General features: G+C 34.6%; 1 protein-coding gene across 11 annotated transcripts in view; it reads right to left on the bottom strand.

The window, feature by feature from the left end:
* Nucleotides 1-3,276: 3,276 nt before the first annotated feature.
* CHL1 (cell adhesion molecule L1 like) overlaps nucleotides 3,277-17,698 on the bottom strand; it is a 209,574-nt gene continuing 195,152 nt past the window's right edge. For 8 of the 11 annotated variants that reach the window (XM_004033505.5, XM_055380956.2, XM_055380959.2 and 5 more), the window contains 5 exons: nucleotides 16,147-16,326; nucleotides 12,636-12,797; nucleotides 11,873-12,004; nucleotides 9,321-9,393; nucleotides 3,277-5,514 (listed from right to left, as the gene is read on the bottom strand). In XM_004033505.5, coding sequence (XP_004033553.1) covers nucleotides 5,298-5,514; nucleotides 9,321-9,393; nucleotides 11,873-12,004; nucleotides 12,636-12,797; nucleotides 16,147-16,326 — 764 coding nt within the window. In that variant the 3' untranslated portion in view covers nucleotides 3,277-5,297. The remainder of the gene's footprint in view (nucleotides 5,515-9,320; nucleotides 9,394-11,872; nucleotides 12,005-12,635; nucleotides 12,798-16,146; nucleotides 16,327-17,698) is intronic. The other 3 variants (XM_031009568.3, XM_055380962.2, XM_063703557.1) reach the window with 1 other exon arrangement.

Raw genomic sequence — 17,698 nt, 5'->3', positions numbered from 1 at the left:
CACAGAATCAGCGATTCAAGAGAACTATTTTGGGAACAATTTATATAGATGATCACGTTGGAAAATATTTAATGTTTCATTTTGTTATAAATAGACCAATCAATGAAACATTTTTTCCACCTGTTAAAAGAATGTATGCATTTCAGTTGCAGTGCATTATATTATTTCTTTCAGGTAACGTGGGAATTTCCATATTTTATCCTTTCTTTACTCATGTATATATATATATATGTTATTGCATCACATTGTAAGTGATGTGAGGATAATAAAACCCTCATTGTATTAACACACACTAAAATACTAAAATAAGGCCCTTGAGAGGTTATCGTACATATGTTTATCTGACTTAACGTCTGATTTATCTTGGCGATAAGGGTTCTCCATAAGTGGGATGCCATGAGTGCAGAGATATATGGCTTAAAAATTCTGTGTTGTATTTTACAGGGAAACAAATGAGATTAGCAAAAGAAGAGAGATGTCCTACCATAGACTCTGGTGTTTGATGAGGAAATACAAATATCAACTTAAAAATGTTTAGCGCAGTTGTTTTTGAAGCCACTTCTAATAAAAAGCTTTTGTTCTTTTTCAGTTTCCCAATAGAGTGAGTGGAATATAATGAAATGTGTGACATTCATTTAAAAATAACTGGCTTATTTGAATTACTACTTTTTAGGTTGTACACATTCAACTGTTTATACAATAAAGCATTGATTGTTTTCCCTTATCGTATGTCTTGATCGCATATCTTAAAGCCAAGGTGTTTGTAAGCATGATCAATAAATCGGCATTAAGTTGAAACTCACTTTCTTTAGTATTTCTAAGAAAAGGTGGAGGAGTGAGGACATGAAAAAAGTACTATTAATGGTACAATGAATTAGGGTTTTGGAGTCAAACATCCCTGGGTTTAATTTCTAGTTCTAGCCCATGCTGGTGACACTCATTAAGTTAGTTAACCTCCCGGTCCCCTAATTTAACAAACCAGAGAATATCGTTCGAGGATTAAATGTGGTATTCTGTGTAAAGTGCTTGGTATAGATAATTTTTTTTTAAATTTTTTAGACGAGGTCTCACTATGTTGCACAGGCTGGACTTGAACTCCTGGCATTAAGTGATCCACCCACCTCATCCCCTCAAAGAGCTGCGATTTCAGTGAGTCTCCATGTCCGGTCAATAAAACCGTTTTTAAAAATAACAATTTTCAATAGATTGTCCACTGAGCCGAAGTGGGTAACCCAATTCTAAAAGACCATGTCAAAATTATCTACTAGCCTCATTGAAAATATAGCATTTCGGACATTTTCTTGAAAAGTGACATTTCTACATTTTTATTAAAAATGACCAGATGAATATACATTCACCTTAAATTTATATTTATTATAAATATAAATTTTATTGTAATATTCTTTTTTATAGATGATGATATTGTATATTTATAAAGTAATTGAAATCAAAATATTTTATTTATGTCTTATTTTTACTTTATTAAATTATACTTCATTTATAGATATTCCAGGATCAGAGGCAACTGAAGTCGTTAAGATTAATATGTAAATTCTGATTCTTCTTAACTGTATAGAAGAGAATACAAACATTTTTGGATTACATGAAGTAGAACTTTTATTTGGAAAGTTGAATTTCATGTATAATGAAAATATTTTCAAACCATACATAGTCATAAGCATAATACGAACACCACCTACAATACAAACACGTTTTATAAAGTTCTACTATGAATATTAATCCAAGCCAAAAGAAAAAGGTAATCACGTGAACCTGTTCTACATACCTTTCATCTCTTTTGATGACGTAATCGAACAATTTAAGGTACAAAACAAAGAAAGCTTTGGCTGAACCCTACTTATTTCACTATAGGAACACTAGGATATATACTACCACAGATAACACACCCAATCCCATTATAATTAATTTAACATTGTTACATGAATCATATCTTAATGGTATGTAAACATATTTAGGGTTTCAATTGGCGATTATGTTTTAAATGCTTAGAAAAGCACACCAACATTTCTCATTATTGTCCCCTCTTTAGCTTATCTCTTCCATGAGTATAAAATAGGAAAAAAATATTATTTGAGACTTCCAGCATAATTCCATTGTGCTCTACATTTTTACAAACACGGGTGCATCTAAAATATCGATGCCTTTATACCGATAGAATAAAACCACCAAATTCACATTTTTCTTATAAATACGCATGCAAAATTAGTGGAAAACACTTTTGTATAGCAAAGACCCTGCTTAATTTTCTTCTGATTAATAATTTTCAATGGCATGTACAAATCATACTGCTCACTAAACAGTAGATTTATTTTATGTAGATTTGTTTTTCTACAAAAATATATTTATGTGTTCACAGGAAAAAAGTTAAGTTGGTATGTGGGGGTGACTTTCAGATACATAATTAGTTAAAGGTTTGCTTATGAAGTTAGAAGGCATCTTAGCTTTTATGATTTTCAAATTTTTCTTCATAAAAAAGAACACCCTGTGACAAAGATAAGGTAACTGAGATTATTATTAGCACTTTAGAGTTGAGAGAGTTTGAAATAAAAAGGTTAAGCAAACTGCCTAATGTTTATGTACAAAATCAGTGCTGGAACCAGGAAGAGAATTTGGATTTTCCCAACCCTTGTACAGTTCTCTAAGAACTCATGCCCACCAACCATTCTTGAGACTATATACAATCAATTACATTAAAAAGATATGGACAGTAGACTAGAGAAAGTTAGTGTAAAGCCAGTAACGAACAAAGTTCTAAATATTGGCTGTTGCCTTATCACTAGCGGGCAATTTGCAAACAAGCATCACCAATTTATAATTACCGTTGCACGCCGTGGACTCCGTTACTCATTTTCTGAGGGAAAATCATGAAATCCATTTTAACCGACTTAGATTTATTTTATTTAAAGGTTATTCTGATTCATAAAACATATGAATCATATAATTTCACAATTAAAATCAGGGTCAATCGTAGATCTATTCCTTTTGTGCTGAAGAGTCCCAGTAGTAGCCAAATAGTATTGAGGAAAGGTAACAATGATAGCAAAGCATAGTCATCATTCAATCTCATTTTTCATATCCATAAGTTTTAGCCACTCAGAAGATCTGAGTAGGAATAATCTTGATTTTCAGGCAGCTAAAGGGGAACACGAAGTGTAGGAAGAGCTAATATTTCAGTATTTGTTTTAGTTTCTGACTTAAAGGTTATTAAATTCCTGAATATTTTTGACATTATTTCTAACCTGCATGACTCTCTTTAAAAACTACTTTTTGGCTGATGACAAAGAAGAGGAGACAGAATAGTACCAGAACTGAACGTGAACGTCACAACCTTGCCCTCCTCACAAGCTGTGCACCACAATTTTCTCCCAGATAAATCAAAACATGATGACTGTTCCTCCAGAAAATTGGAACCTTAGAAATCTGATGAGGATGGAGCTCGAGTCGCACTGATGGATGTCTACATCCTCACATTCACACGGGGTAGGGACCACACTGCCTTCCCCCTTTGAAATGCTTACTCCCGGGACTGCGGTCAAATCCTGAGCCCATAAATTACAGTTTTAAATAAGACATGCTTTTCCTGTCTATACATTCTGGATGACACATGAGGTTCAAAAGGACAAGTAGATATTCCATGTGCATTCCTGTGCTGACTATTATAAATACCCCAAATTTTGGTCTCCATGAACTATAAGGGGTTACCATAAATCCAAGTTGAGGATATAACAGTATACCAATAATCACAGTTCAAAAACTAAAGTAAAATAAGTCAATTTCACTTAAGCAGTAGGTAAGTATTTCGTGGTAAGGTTAAAAAAATGTTTCCATAAAATGTCGAGCGCTGAACTTGACCGACATGTATGCATCATCCTCCATATTGTTTTTAAAACATGTTCATGTACAATTTTAAAAGGACTGGAGCACAACTGCCAGAAAATAAATTCCCTGAATTTGTACTGACTTTGACAGAAGGAGAATATAGGGGAAAAAATTCTCACCACAAAGATGTTTAAAATAACATATACGCAAACGTATGTGTAGGAACTTCTATGTAAACAGTTTTTCTTTTGAGGGGCTGCGGTAGATGTACATTCAACAATAAAAACCTATTTTGAAAAATATGAAAACATTTCCCTCAATATTTATATGATACTTTATTTTGAAACTGTTGAAGGAAAGCAATACAAGAACAAAACCCAAATACTTTATACAAAGTCTTCAGCTTTGGAACCTCATGTTATTAGTTGTAGCTCTGGAATGATGAAAAACAGTATGTTACTAATATATTCTAGCTGTACAAACATGCCTTTTAATGTTCATTTTCTCACTTCAAAATAAAACACATCTATATTTTAAATTGTGTAAATATTAACACAATATGTACAATGTATTCATGAAATATATGTAAGCATACCATTATATAAACATGGGAAAAAGGTAAAAGCAGTCAATTTAGAAATGAGGATATTAAGTAGATGTAGCTATTAGAACCCTGAACAATGGGCACTTTCTGCCTGTTCTCGTATAAAACAACCTTCTGACCACCGCTTCCATGCAGTTGAATTTAGTCCAAGAAAAAAAAAAAAACAGACACAAAAAGTGATGCTCGTGGATGTCATAACTGACAGAAATAAAAAAATTGATGTTGAAACTGAAAAACGTATACTTCTCTTTAAATATGACCATCTCTGGGCAAATAGGAGCTCAATAAATACTAGTTGATTGTTCACCTAAGACTTTTGCTACTAAAATTTAAATAATAAATTTAGACTGTATATTTTCAATGAAGTGTTTTAATAAGACTTTCATATTCCTTTTTACATTTTAAATAACCAGTTTGCTTATGGTCTTTTAACCTGTAGCGAAGCAAAGTCACCAAGCCAGTTCTCAGAGACTGTATACCAATGTGCATACGGAGGAAAACCAACCAAGTAGCAACATCTATGCAAACACACCGAATAGTAAAATCAGGCAAATATGGAATATACTGAATGGGGACTTTGGATTTAGTTGAGGTGTATCTAAATGCAGGATTTGTTTTGTGTTTTGCATTTTGAGTACCTGAAAACAATATAAGCAAAACATAGGCCTGAAGTGCTTGGTATTTTATATTTTGAAGAAAGTGCTACTCTTTTCAACATAATTGCAGGATGTTGACTTCTGGATGAAATCTTCGGCCAGCATGTTTCTATTCCTATATGAAAGTTCTTGCTCCTTTGAACAGATAAATATGGAAGGTTGGGGTGAACCAGCAGCGTTGCTTACATATGTTGTGTTTATGCCCGAAGGGGAAAAGTTGCTGTAGAACTTCCATTGCTTTCAACAGATCCCTTCTCCTTAGATCCAGCGTAGGCACCAATAAATGATCCATCTTCACTGAATAGACCATGGTCTCCCTCTCCGTATTCCACTAAGCTGTCAGCACTTTCAGTAGGCTGCATATCCCTATTAAGGGACCGAAGGCTTCCCTTGAGAGGCTTTTCATCACTGTCACTAGAAAACAAACAAAAAAAAATAGCTCAACAAAATATAATATTAATATTCATGTAAAGCAACACAGTCATAAGTGATAAAAGATTTTATAATTTTCAGGACATTTGTATTAGCATCGAAGACAGATAGTAAAGCCCACATGATACTACCACAAATGTTTACCAAGTTTACAAAGTCTGTAAACACATGTTTACAAAGTCATAAGCAATTTCCACCAAAAAATTTTTCATTATTCACAACACTTGTGCTTCTCTTTAAAATTGAGCAGCTTAGCTTCTGTAGGACATGTGGGATTCTACCTGTTGATATCCACAGTGGTTGCTATGGTCTGAATATCTGTGTCCTCCCAAGCTTCCCATGTTAAAACCTGATAACCAATGTGAGGGTGTCAGAGGTGGAGTCTTTGGGAAGTGATTAGGCCATAAGGGTGGAGCCCTAGTGAATGATATTAGTGCCCTTACAGAAGAGGCCCCAGAGACCTGCCCTACCCCTTTCACGATGTGAGGACACAAAGAGAAGGTGCCATCTGTCACCCAGAAAGTGAGCGTTCACCAGACATTGAAAATGCTGGCACTTTGCTCTTAGGCTTCTCAGAATCCTGAACGGTGAGAAATAAGTTTCTGTTCTTTTATAAGCCACCCAGCTTATGGTATTTTGTTATAGTAGCCCTAATGGACTCAGACAGAGAACAAATGCAATTTCCCTTGCTGTCATGAACTTTTGGAGCTCCTGGCCTCCAAGTCTTGATCTTCTGTCTTTACTTCTGATCCTTTTGATTCTCTTATATCCTGATAAAATGTTCTTTTTTAAAAATCAATCACATTCTGTTTTTGAAACCAAATAACTTTCTTTAATATAGTTAACAATTCAAGTTTGTTACATTTTAAGACAGAAAGAAATGGCTGGTATTTTAAGAACATAAATAAGTATACTATATTTATAGTAGGTGTTTTATTCATGAACAGAAGCAAATCCATTAGTAAAATGCTTATCAAATGGTATGATCTTCTAACTTTTGGATCAAGATTTTTTTAAGTACCAATTAGTATTACATTATGAAGCTATACAGCATATAAAATGATTTTATCAAATTTGATCAATGAAGCATTTGGAAAAAATATAATTTAGATGTACATGTCACTTTATAATTTGTGGTATTTGTCAGAGCTTTTCATCAAGTACGTCAGGTTTCTAGGAATAAAGCAGGATGGCACTTCTTTGCCTACTCTGTGTTATACGCCACCATGGAATTTTCTTTGGTTTAAAAAAAAAGTGAGCAAAGGTGACATGTGTCTCTTCCGAGCGGAAGATTTAAAGCCAGTGCTCAGTTTATTACATTCTATTTTCCCTGCTGTGGGGAGCCTGGATGCTCATCCACCAGCCAGTGCTCCTAAGTGACTAAGATGAAAAGGGCAATCTCTGTGGGACACAAAACTTGAGAAAGAAAATGCTTTTGGAGTTGTTTTGACAGCAGCATAACACAGGCTCCCCTGACTGATACGATCATTGGCTCTTGAATTAGTATATTGCAGTTACAAGAACAAATCAAGAAAAACAATGAGGCATCGGCTGAGGAATCAGGAACAAAGAGTAAAGAAAAATAACAAAAGGGATGATTATCAGAAGCTAGAAGAATGAGGACTTATGCAAGGGCACAGCATCTTATAAAAGTGTCTCCTGGGATAATGTGGAAAGTAGACAATTATCCTGATAAATATGTAGTTTGGGGGAAAGAGGTTGGAAAACACATCAACTACTATAAAGGGATGTCATAGGAAATAATGCACAGGAAGATGTTAGCTATCTTTATAAAGAGGCAGCTGGGTGTGGGGAAATGGGTTTTTAGACAAGGCATTGCAAGGCATTGTTTTTGTTTTCTTGCCTGTAAAATTGAGCTAATATTGTCTTTCAAAAATTTTTTTTGCTTGTTTGTTTGTTTGTGTTTTTGTTTTTTTGTTGAGACGGAGTCTCACTATGTTGCCCAGGCTGGAATGCAGTGGCACAATCTCGGCTTACTGCAACCTCCGCCTCCTGAGTTCAAGAAATTCTCCTGCCTCAGCTTTTGAAAAGTTGTTGCAGGTCCTTAATGATCATTGCCTCATGGAATTTGTATCATGTATAATCCTCTTCCTTTGAGTTGTGAGCTAAACTTGATGATTTGTTCCTATAGAATACAACAAAAGTGATGAGATATCACTTCCAATATTAGGTTACAAAAGGACTGTGGCTTCCAACTTGGGTGCTCTCTCTTGCTCCCTGGCTCACACATTCTGAAGGAAGCCAGCTGCCATGTTGTGAATGGACCCATGGAGATATCTACGTGGTATGGAGTTAGGAATGACCTCTGGCCTGTGAAGAACAGAAGCCCTTATTTCAACAGCCTGTATGGAACTATATCCTGCCAACAGCCACACGAATGGCCTAGGAATGATTTGTGCTTTGGCTGAAACTTTAGATGAAACCATAGCCCTGGTCAAAACCTTGCTGCAACCTCATGAGAGGTCCTGAGCCAGAAGTACCCATCTAAGCCATGTCTGGATTCCTGAATTATGAGGACATTGAAATAATAAATGTTTATTGTTTTAAGCTGTTGAGTATTGGTGTTTATTGTTATGAGGCAACTGCTAACTAATACAATAGTAATGAACACAATTTGTAAAGTTCCAAAATTCTTTCTTCCTTTTTCTTTTTCTCTCTTTCTTTCTTTCTCTTTATTGTTCTTTATTCTGGAAAGAATTTAAAGTCATTTATTAAGAAATATAAAAATATAAAAAGGGTATTGACTAAATAGAATACAGAAAAATAAGTATACCACAAAGTGGAGGTACAGGTAAGCTCAAATGTCTACCAATTAGCTAATGAAAATACTCCATATCCCTTGCTAGAGTGATGAATCCAGAGATGAGAGAATCAGGATCAACCAGATTTCTTCTTTGATATAAACTCTGGTTTCCCCTGTGCTAAAATCGATATAAACCTGGAACTTACAGTATGTCTGATGGCTGAAATATACAGGAGACCTGAAAAAAATGATGACATTACAACAAAAAAGAACTAAGAAGTTGAGAGAGTAGTAGAAAGGGGAAGATGGAGAAAGATAAAAGGAGAATGAGACAGTTTAACACGTCCCCGGAAGATTCCTACCTAGCTCAGAGTAGACTTCTTGCCATTCCTCCCTTGCCCGACACGCCCTCACTCATTTGGTCATCCTCTGTCCAGTGGTTAACAGTAACACAATACTTTTTATCCTTTAAAGCTTAGCTTATCTCATATGGATGATTCTTTTTCCAAAATCCTACCTGGGCAGAAATAGTTACTCTCTTTTGTGCTCTTTTATTCTATTTAATTCATTACAGTCATTTGCCTATATAGGATATTTTTCTCTGCTGATTAGGTTCATCTAGAGGACAGGGTTTGTAACTTACTTACCTTTGCAGGTGCAACACTGTAGGTATACAGATATGTGTGTGTAGATGCAAATTGGATCGAACCCGAGTTCATAATGGCCATGCTATAGATGTTTTAGCTACCCCAAATAGATATTTTTGTGTTAGGCACAGAGCTTCAAGAAAAGTGTCCTAACCGACATTTCTGCCTAGACGGTAATTATTTATACACGCTCATCACACACACAGAAATTTGGTTGCTAGCACTTAAGTGGGCCCTATTTGTACAAAGTATTCTTTACAGGGTCATTACATTATAGTTATGTAACCTTTTTATTAAGAATAAACACCTTTTTGTTCACTTAAGCTTTCAACATGAAGAATATGGGTTTTGATTTTAAAACAGAACCTTATGTTTACCTGTATTCACCAAAGGTTTCATCTTTTACTGACTGAATTTCTGGGTCTGGATGCAAATCTTCCTTTTCTTTAACTAAAAAAGAGAAAAAAAGTGGGGAAAGTAATACAGTGACCATTTAAAAGACATTTTACCAGTGCTGTGGAATAGTTAATAGTCAATAAGAACAGCATTGCTCAAATGTTTTGATACCAGTGAGGCAATATTTTTTTCTGGCTATACCTACAGCCCATCAGTTACTTCTTTGTTTAAAAAAAAAAGAGAGGGGATTTTGGGGGGTTCTACTTATGTGTCGTCACACCTGCAGCATGTTGCATATTTTCACGCGACCACTCGGTATTATGTGAACGAGAAGTCTTATTGGAAGAGCCCAACTTAGTTTGATTTCTCAGTGAAGACCAAATTACTAAATATTTATTTTACTATCTGAACTTTTTGAAGATGTCATAGGCACCTATTAGATCTGTGTCATTAAACTAAATTGAATTTAAAAAGTCAATCAAGGCTGGATATGGTGGCTCATGCCTGTAATCCCGGCACTTTGGGAGGCCAAGGTGGGCAGAACACTTTATATCAGGAGTTTGAAACCAGCCTGGGCAACAAAGCAAGACCCTGTCTCTATTAAAAACACAGAAATTAGCCAGGCATGGTAGCATGCACCTGTAGTCGCAGCTACACGAGGAGCTCAGGTTGGAGGATCACTTGAGCCTGGGAGGCAGAAGTTGCAAAGAGATGAGATAGAACCACTGCACTCCAGCCTGGGCAACAGAACAAGACCTTGTCTCAAAAAAAAAAAAAAAAAAAGGCAGTCATTTTGTTGTTATACATCACTCTTACTCAAAATTGTTGCAACAATCTGAATATTCAGGTCTCCACTGACATTTTATTTTATTGTTACTTTTTTTGAGACAGTCTCACTCTGTCGCCCAGGCTGGAGTGCAGAGGCGTGATCTCGGCTCACTGCAACCTCTGCCTCCCAGGTTCAAGGGATTCTCCTGCCTCAGCCTCCCGAGTAGTTAGGATTTCAGGCAGCCACCACTATGCCTGGCTGATTTTTCTTATTAGAGGAATATAAGACCAAAAAGCTCTTGTTCCGTTTACTTAAAAAAAAAAAAAAGCCCTCAAATACAAATTGTTCTTCATGGAACATTTTACGGCTACATGCAGAGACCTAGTAGATTCTCTTAGTTGCTCTACAATGTGAAATGCTGATTTTTTTTTCTTTTTAGGGGATAATTTGAAGAAACATCTTAGGAATCTGGATAGCACCACAATACACAAATGATTATTTGTTGGGGATAAGGAGAATGCTATAACTGTTTAACATTTCCCATTAATTACTCAGAACATTTATTAGTCATTGTGAACTTAATTCATAATCATTCAGTCTTCAGAGAAAAAAGTGAAATGCATAACTCCATAAATTATGCATGTCATTTTACAAAAACCTAGAAATTATGCTCTCAATGTTTCTACGTAGATGACGGGTTCCCAATAAATATTTGCTAGATAAATCATAAGCCAATAATGAACTTCTCATATATCTGAACATCATGAAACAAATAGCAGTGTAACCTAAATCTTTGTCCCTATATAAAAGCATCATGAATACTAAGCAATACTAGTAATAATCATCATCTTGATACAATATGTATATCTGAAAAAGACAAAACAAATTCGGAAGTTGAATGAAATTAAAGGCAAACGTCATATTACCAACTATGATGGCTTTCATGTATATCTTATGTATCATTAATTCAAGAGGCAGTGTGTCTACTACATGCCGTGGTAATAAGAAATGCATTCCTAGTAATGATTAACACCAACAAAATTGACCAGTGGAGCCAGTAATATTAGAATGCACTAGTGCGAAAAATATGAGTCATGTATGTCACGTATAGAGAGAGGCGTGTTATACATGGGTCACTTCTTAAAACACTAAAGCATCTGTGTGACCTAGTGATATGTCTCTCAATGATGCTGATATTTTACAGATAGACAATAGAAGCTTGGAAGTGTTATCAACCTTGTTAGAGCCTATTTTTTATTTTTAATTTTTTTGAGATGGAGTTTTTGCTCTTGTCACCCAAGCTGAAGTACAGTGGCATGATCTCAGCTCACTGCAAACTCCACCTCCCGGGTTCAAGTGATTCTCCTGTCTCAGCCTCCCGAGTAGCTGGGATTACAGGCAGCTGCCACCATGCCCGGCTAATTTTTGTATTTTTAGTAGAGACGGGGTTTCATCATGTTGGCCAGGATGGTCTTGATCTCCTGACCTCATGATCCGCCCACCTCGGCCTCCCAAAGTGCTGGGATTACAGGCGTGAGCCACTGTGCCCGGCAGTTAGAGCCCATTTTAAGTGCTAGAAACTAGAACATACATATTTTCTTTGGTTAATTTAGCAATATGTTTTTCCTGTCAGTGCATTGTACATCTAATTTGCTAATATAAATTTGACTTGAATGTGTATTTTTAAAAAAAGTTGTCTCTGAAGAATGCTTCCCAGAAAATGCTTTTTAATAAGTTGAAAATCACATTAAGAAACAATTTTACCTGAGTACTTTCCACCTCTATTTCTCTTCACAAAGCAAACAGTTAATAACAGTAGTGTGAGAAGAGCAATCGCACACATCAGTCCAATAAACCAGCCTTGAGTGGAGATGTCATCATATAAACCAGCATATTCTGTGGTAGAAAGAGAAGTCACAGCATTGTAAACTAGAAACAGTCTTTTGTATTCTGTAACATTGGGGAAAATTAGACATCATTTTTAAACATACCAAATAGTATCAATTTTTTTAATGACCCCAGAAGGAATGCAATTTGAAGGACATGTTAATGGGAGAATACTGGTAAATCTTTCCTTCTTTATTTAAAAAGGGACTTCTTCGAGTTGTATTTGATTCTGAGGATGAAAAACCAAAGAAGGATAGTGAAGGCAGATGAAGTTAAACTCAGAAGCAGCAAGGAGCAAACAAAAGCGCAAGCTGCCTTGGTTAGAAGCAGATGACCATGGAGCCTGGTGGTTTTTGTTTTGTTTTGCTTTTTCTTTTTAGTTTGTGTTATTAAGATATGTTAATTAGCAGGAGATATTTTTAGGCAACAACTCTAGTAAAAACAAAATAAAGGATGGTGGACTACTGTGAAACATTTTTCATTTTGATAATTTAAAAATATGTCAAAACAAATTGAAATTATGATTTTCATAATTAATATACTCAGTGTTTTTACGTTTAATATAGGACACAGGCAGCACTAAATATTCTACAGGACATAGATTGACTAAGACTTCCCCAAATATAATCTCATTTCTCACCTCTCCCTCTTGTCTCAATTACATCTTGAAAAATGCTATCGTTATCACCCCAATTCTTAGTCATTAGGCGAACTATATGTTCAGCTCCCGGCTCAAATACCTCTATTGGGTGAGTCTTTTGAGTAAGATTTACTCCTTCTGATATCTTCCCGATACCTTTACCTAAGAAATGTACACAGTTAAATCATGTGAATTGTAATCATGGAAAAGCAGGACATAAAAAAATATTGCTGTTAGAGATGAATAAGAAAGTCACTTACACCGCATTTTCTCAGATCGTTTTTGAATTACCAGGAGATCAAGAAAATCAACATTTCAACTTTCTTTTTTAATATAATGAAACTGAGTAAATGAAATGAACTCAATGCATGGCCATTTAAGATGAAATGGTACTGTAAATCTGCCTGGTCACATGAATGGTTCAAAACCACAGACTTAAAAAAATTATACAATATAATTTTGTGCAATTTGGATTTTCACGCACCTAATGGGAAACTGAATATGGCCTTTTGACTTATAATTGACAGCACATAACCTTATAATCGTAACTAACTATATATTGCTTTTTTTGCCTTGGTCTTCTCCATAAATACTGATGAAATAGCATAAAAATATGGTCATATATTAAATATTTGAAATTTATAGAAGTCCAAACTACGTGAAATGCAGGCTTGCAGGTACATACCAATGGAATGGTTTTACTGACATTTTGAAAGTGGTGTGAGAAGTTAATACTTTTCAAAAAATATTAATATGTCAATATGTTAATAGTAGAATCTCATAGTAGAAGATAAAATGAATCAAGTTGAACAAAAATATGTTAACTTCTTGTCTTACCACCAAATATCTTAAATATTTTTGCATGTGATCCACAGTTTTGCTGGGAATCAACTCAATATAATAAATATAACCCAGAAAATGTTAACAATGATATAAAATATGTTTCTTACTGAGACTACAAGGGGTTATGAAACTCTATTTTAAGTGGGTATATGTTACAGATCAATATTTCATTATGTATTTTCACTATAAAATAAAAATTAATTATATAGTTACTAAATAACAAAAAGGTTTTATTAAAAATGACACCATGAGGGAAATAAGGCCAATTATATGAGCAAAGCCTTCAAGATTAAGCGTCATTGAAACAGAGTGCAATTAATTTTGACCTTGAAAAACAGAGATATTAGTATAACATTAAGTAGTGCAAGCTTTTGAAAAATAGAGTAAAGCAAGTGATCTATTCAAACCGCTAATGACACAAAAATAATATTTCTGATTAACTCCATCTTTTCCCCTCTTAGATTATGGAATATGATTTACTTGGAAATCAGAGTGAAAACAATCAGAGAAAAATACTTGTCATTCAAATCCTATTTTTTGAACAAACGCCAAATGACCTTGAAATGAGCTACACAGGCAGAGCAAGAAGAAAGATGCATAGCAGTAGGTTCCGATTTGCACAAGTGATCATTTTTAGAGTGCTGACTGATAACAAGATGTATCTCTCCTCATTGAAAATATATATTTTTTCAAAGATTATGTTGAACTCTAGTAGAAAAAGAGATTGTAATTTTTTTCCCTGTACTTATAGCAAGACATGCCTATAGAATAGAAATCAGTGTCAACTCGGGGAGGGGGCAGTTAGCTGGAATGCTGAAAATGCGGATTCCTGAAAAAGAGCACAAACACACTAGTAAGAAACATTTTTAAATTCCTGACACATACGACAGTGAAGAAATGTTAAGACATGCAGCACATTAGTTACATTTTTAGTTTGAAGAAAAGATGCCACATCACCTGTAAAATCACATGAACAGCATTTTCATCCTCCAAAAACAATTTCTCAAGCATGAATGTAACCAAGCCCAAATTTTGCAACATATATACTAGACTGTGTAACACTTGTCAGGCAATTCTGTGAATAGTTTTTCTCATATGCTTCCAATTGGTAAGAATGGGATCAGCATTTCACATGCACATTATGGTCTTGGTTATATCAAAATAGCAACCAACTCCATGCCTTAAATTCTGTTTTTAAAAATATGGAAGTTGCATATTTGGACTACTACCACTCTGACTTCTCTTTGTATTGGACACTTGTTGTCAGTTCCAATGCTTCAGAAATAAGAACCTTTTAGTTACTGGGAAGTTTCCAATCCCCATCTTTAAGTCTAACTTTTATGAGTAGGTAAAGTCAGTGAAATTAGTTCTTCATTTCACTTGGTGTTCAATTCATCCCTGGGAATACTTTGTGAGTTTTAGGGAAGTAATTATTTGAATTATACAATTTTCCCACATGAAGGGGTTTTAAATGTTTAAGGAATCTGAGAAAAACGTAAGCTTGTTATTAGTTAGATATAGTAGGCACAATAAGATGTAAAAACAAACCAATATTGAAGGTCAGAGCATAACCATTCACACACAAACACGGTGATTTACAGTCACTCACAAGCTTGAATATATTTTAATATACATCTTCAATAAATAATAGGCAACTGCATTTTCTTTACTATTTTTCCCGTTTGTGATGTTTCTTTCATTGATTCTACCATTTTTCTAATCTACAATTTGGAAAAGCATCCAGAACACAGTCTGACACATGGTATTAGATTGGTGCAAAAGCAAGTGCGGCCTTTGCCATTACTACTTTTAATGGAAGGGCCACAATTACTTTTGCACCACACTTAATACATGATAAATAAACAACTCTATTTCCCTTTCTGCCATCTTCTACATCCTTCTTTTCTTTCTCCAATATCCTTCCATGCCTGAACAGCCTAAGCCCTACATAAATCTCTCTCTGTTTCACTTCGTGTGTACATCAGTTCCTCTGACCTGATTTCTCTGCGAAGGTCCTGTCGCTATCATAGAAAGCTTAGCAAGAACCTCGCTAAAATCATAACTGGAGATGCAATTTGGGAAAGGAAATGGTTAAAGGTAGAAAAAAATAGAAAAGTGTAATTGAATTAGGATAATTGTGTTACAAGTGAAACCATAGATTTATAAGCCATTTCCCAGCCAGTTGCTTGGCATCAATCATCAGACAGTAAAACAAAATTGACATATGAATCAATGTATATAGAGTGAAGGCATGCAAGTGAGATGTATTAGATCTGTAATGTCTACAAATGGAAGAGCCAAATATTTTTCTGTATGGAAACATTTCTAAAAAAAAAATGTACCTTTACTAACCTTTTGAATAGCTTTGTGACCTTATGTCCTGCTACTTTAATTAAGTAAAATTATAGTTCCTGACCTTGTATACACTAAGCTATAATTTGATTGGTATTGCGCAGAAATCCATAAATTGAGTCAGTGTGAACTTTCCAAACAAGATTAATAAATTCTGCCTCTATCTCAGTGGAAAACAGAAGGTCAGACAGAGTGGGATCACAATCATTTCTAATTTACAATCACTGGCACGGTGCTTTCCTTTCAGTGCAGCTGTTTAAAAAGATGCAGTCTCTTTTTAAATCTTCTGTTAAAAAGAGAAGCCTCATGTACTTACTCCCTTCTCCTAAGGTGGAGCTTTCCTCCGTGATCGGTTTTCCACAGCCCTGTGAAGTGCAAGCCCTCAAGTAGAATTTGTACTTGGTAGTTGCATTGAGGTTTGAGAGGTGCCAGCTGGGCTTTGATGGAGTTGTAATGTTAATATCATTTAATTCTCCAATCTCATAGGTGTCATTTACTAAAAAAATAAACATGAACAACAGCTCAAATGTATTTAACCATTCAAGTTGCATTCTTCATTATTTTCATTTCTCCTTATGCTTGTGGTATGTAAAGATACATTAATGATTCATAACCATCAACTCATTTAATCCTATGAGGTACATACAACTACTATGACTATATCATATATGACAAAACGAGGTCTCGCAAGAATAAGCCCTTTGCTCCCATCTTGGGTCTCTATATTTGCAGACTGGAATTTGAATCCAAACCATGGCCTTTGGACCCCAGAGAAACGTCTTTAATCCCTGCGCTATATTGGAGCCAACTGCTCCAGCTTCATAATACGTATTAATAATAATGAATTTTCCCCATTGCTATATTTTCATTGTATCTTTGACTTAAGTATTGTAATTTCCTTTTGGAAGAATAATTGAGATGATAATTTGTTTGTGTCTTCTATGGTTTCTAGTTTAACATATGGCACGAAATAGCTACTCAGTATACACAGAATCAATAAATGAAGGAATATATTAAATATTTAAGAATATCTACTGTGTACTAAGTACTATGTAAAGTGCTCACTGTAAAAAGCTGAATCAGATAGATAGCTTCTTTCAAAGAATTTGGAACCCAGCAAAGACATGTGATTTGTGTAAGAGTATGGAGTATTATAAGATTACTGTAACAATAGACCAAGAGATGAAATACACCCAAGATAGTGCAGCTGTTAGTGGCAAGAAAGAATGTAGAATAAATCCTCTTGACTCCCAGTCCAAGATACCATAGAGGTTAAAAAAATGCATTTATTATTGACATAAAAATGCCTTCCTTGGTCCATAAAAATGCAATTTAAATCAATGAAAAGAAAAAACAAACAAACTAGGCATTCAAACATTGGAAAGAAGGAGGTGAAATCATCACTTTTTTAGATTTTTTGAAAACATAATTGTGAATGACCACAAAGTCAATTGAAAAACTACTACAATCAATATAAGAATTCAGGAGAGTATACATAGAGCTCTCATACATATAAATTGCAACAATTTAAAATATGTAAAAGCAATAAGAAAAAGGTAAACTACCTAAAATGTCTTGATCAATTAATATTAATAGAAAGGAAAATAATTATATATTATTTTATTTTAAAATACACATATCAAGCAGTTCAATAATCATTACAATTGTTAATATTTCAACTTCTATATTCTAAGAACTTGTTTTTAAATAAACTTAAATGTCACATACGGATCAATATGAAGGTGGGAATTTAATTAGTTGAGTTTCCTATTGTTAGGATAAGGAGAAATTATATCTTTACCAAACAAATTGACATTTAAAAGAATCTTCAACTGTTTCTGCAGTTCTTACAATTTTTTTGAAAACCA

This window comes from Gorilla gorilla, chromosome 2 (genome assembly GCF_029281585.2).
Source record: "Gorilla gorilla gorilla isolate KB3781 chromosome 2, NHGRI_mGorGor1-v2.1_pri, whole genome shotgun sequence".
Lineage (NCBI taxonomy): Eukaryota > Metazoa > Chordata > Mammalia > Primates > Hominidae > Gorilla > Gorilla gorilla.
The sequence above is the reverse complement of the archived record's forward strand: the minus strand, read 5'-3'. Positions and strand labels throughout refer to the sequence as shown.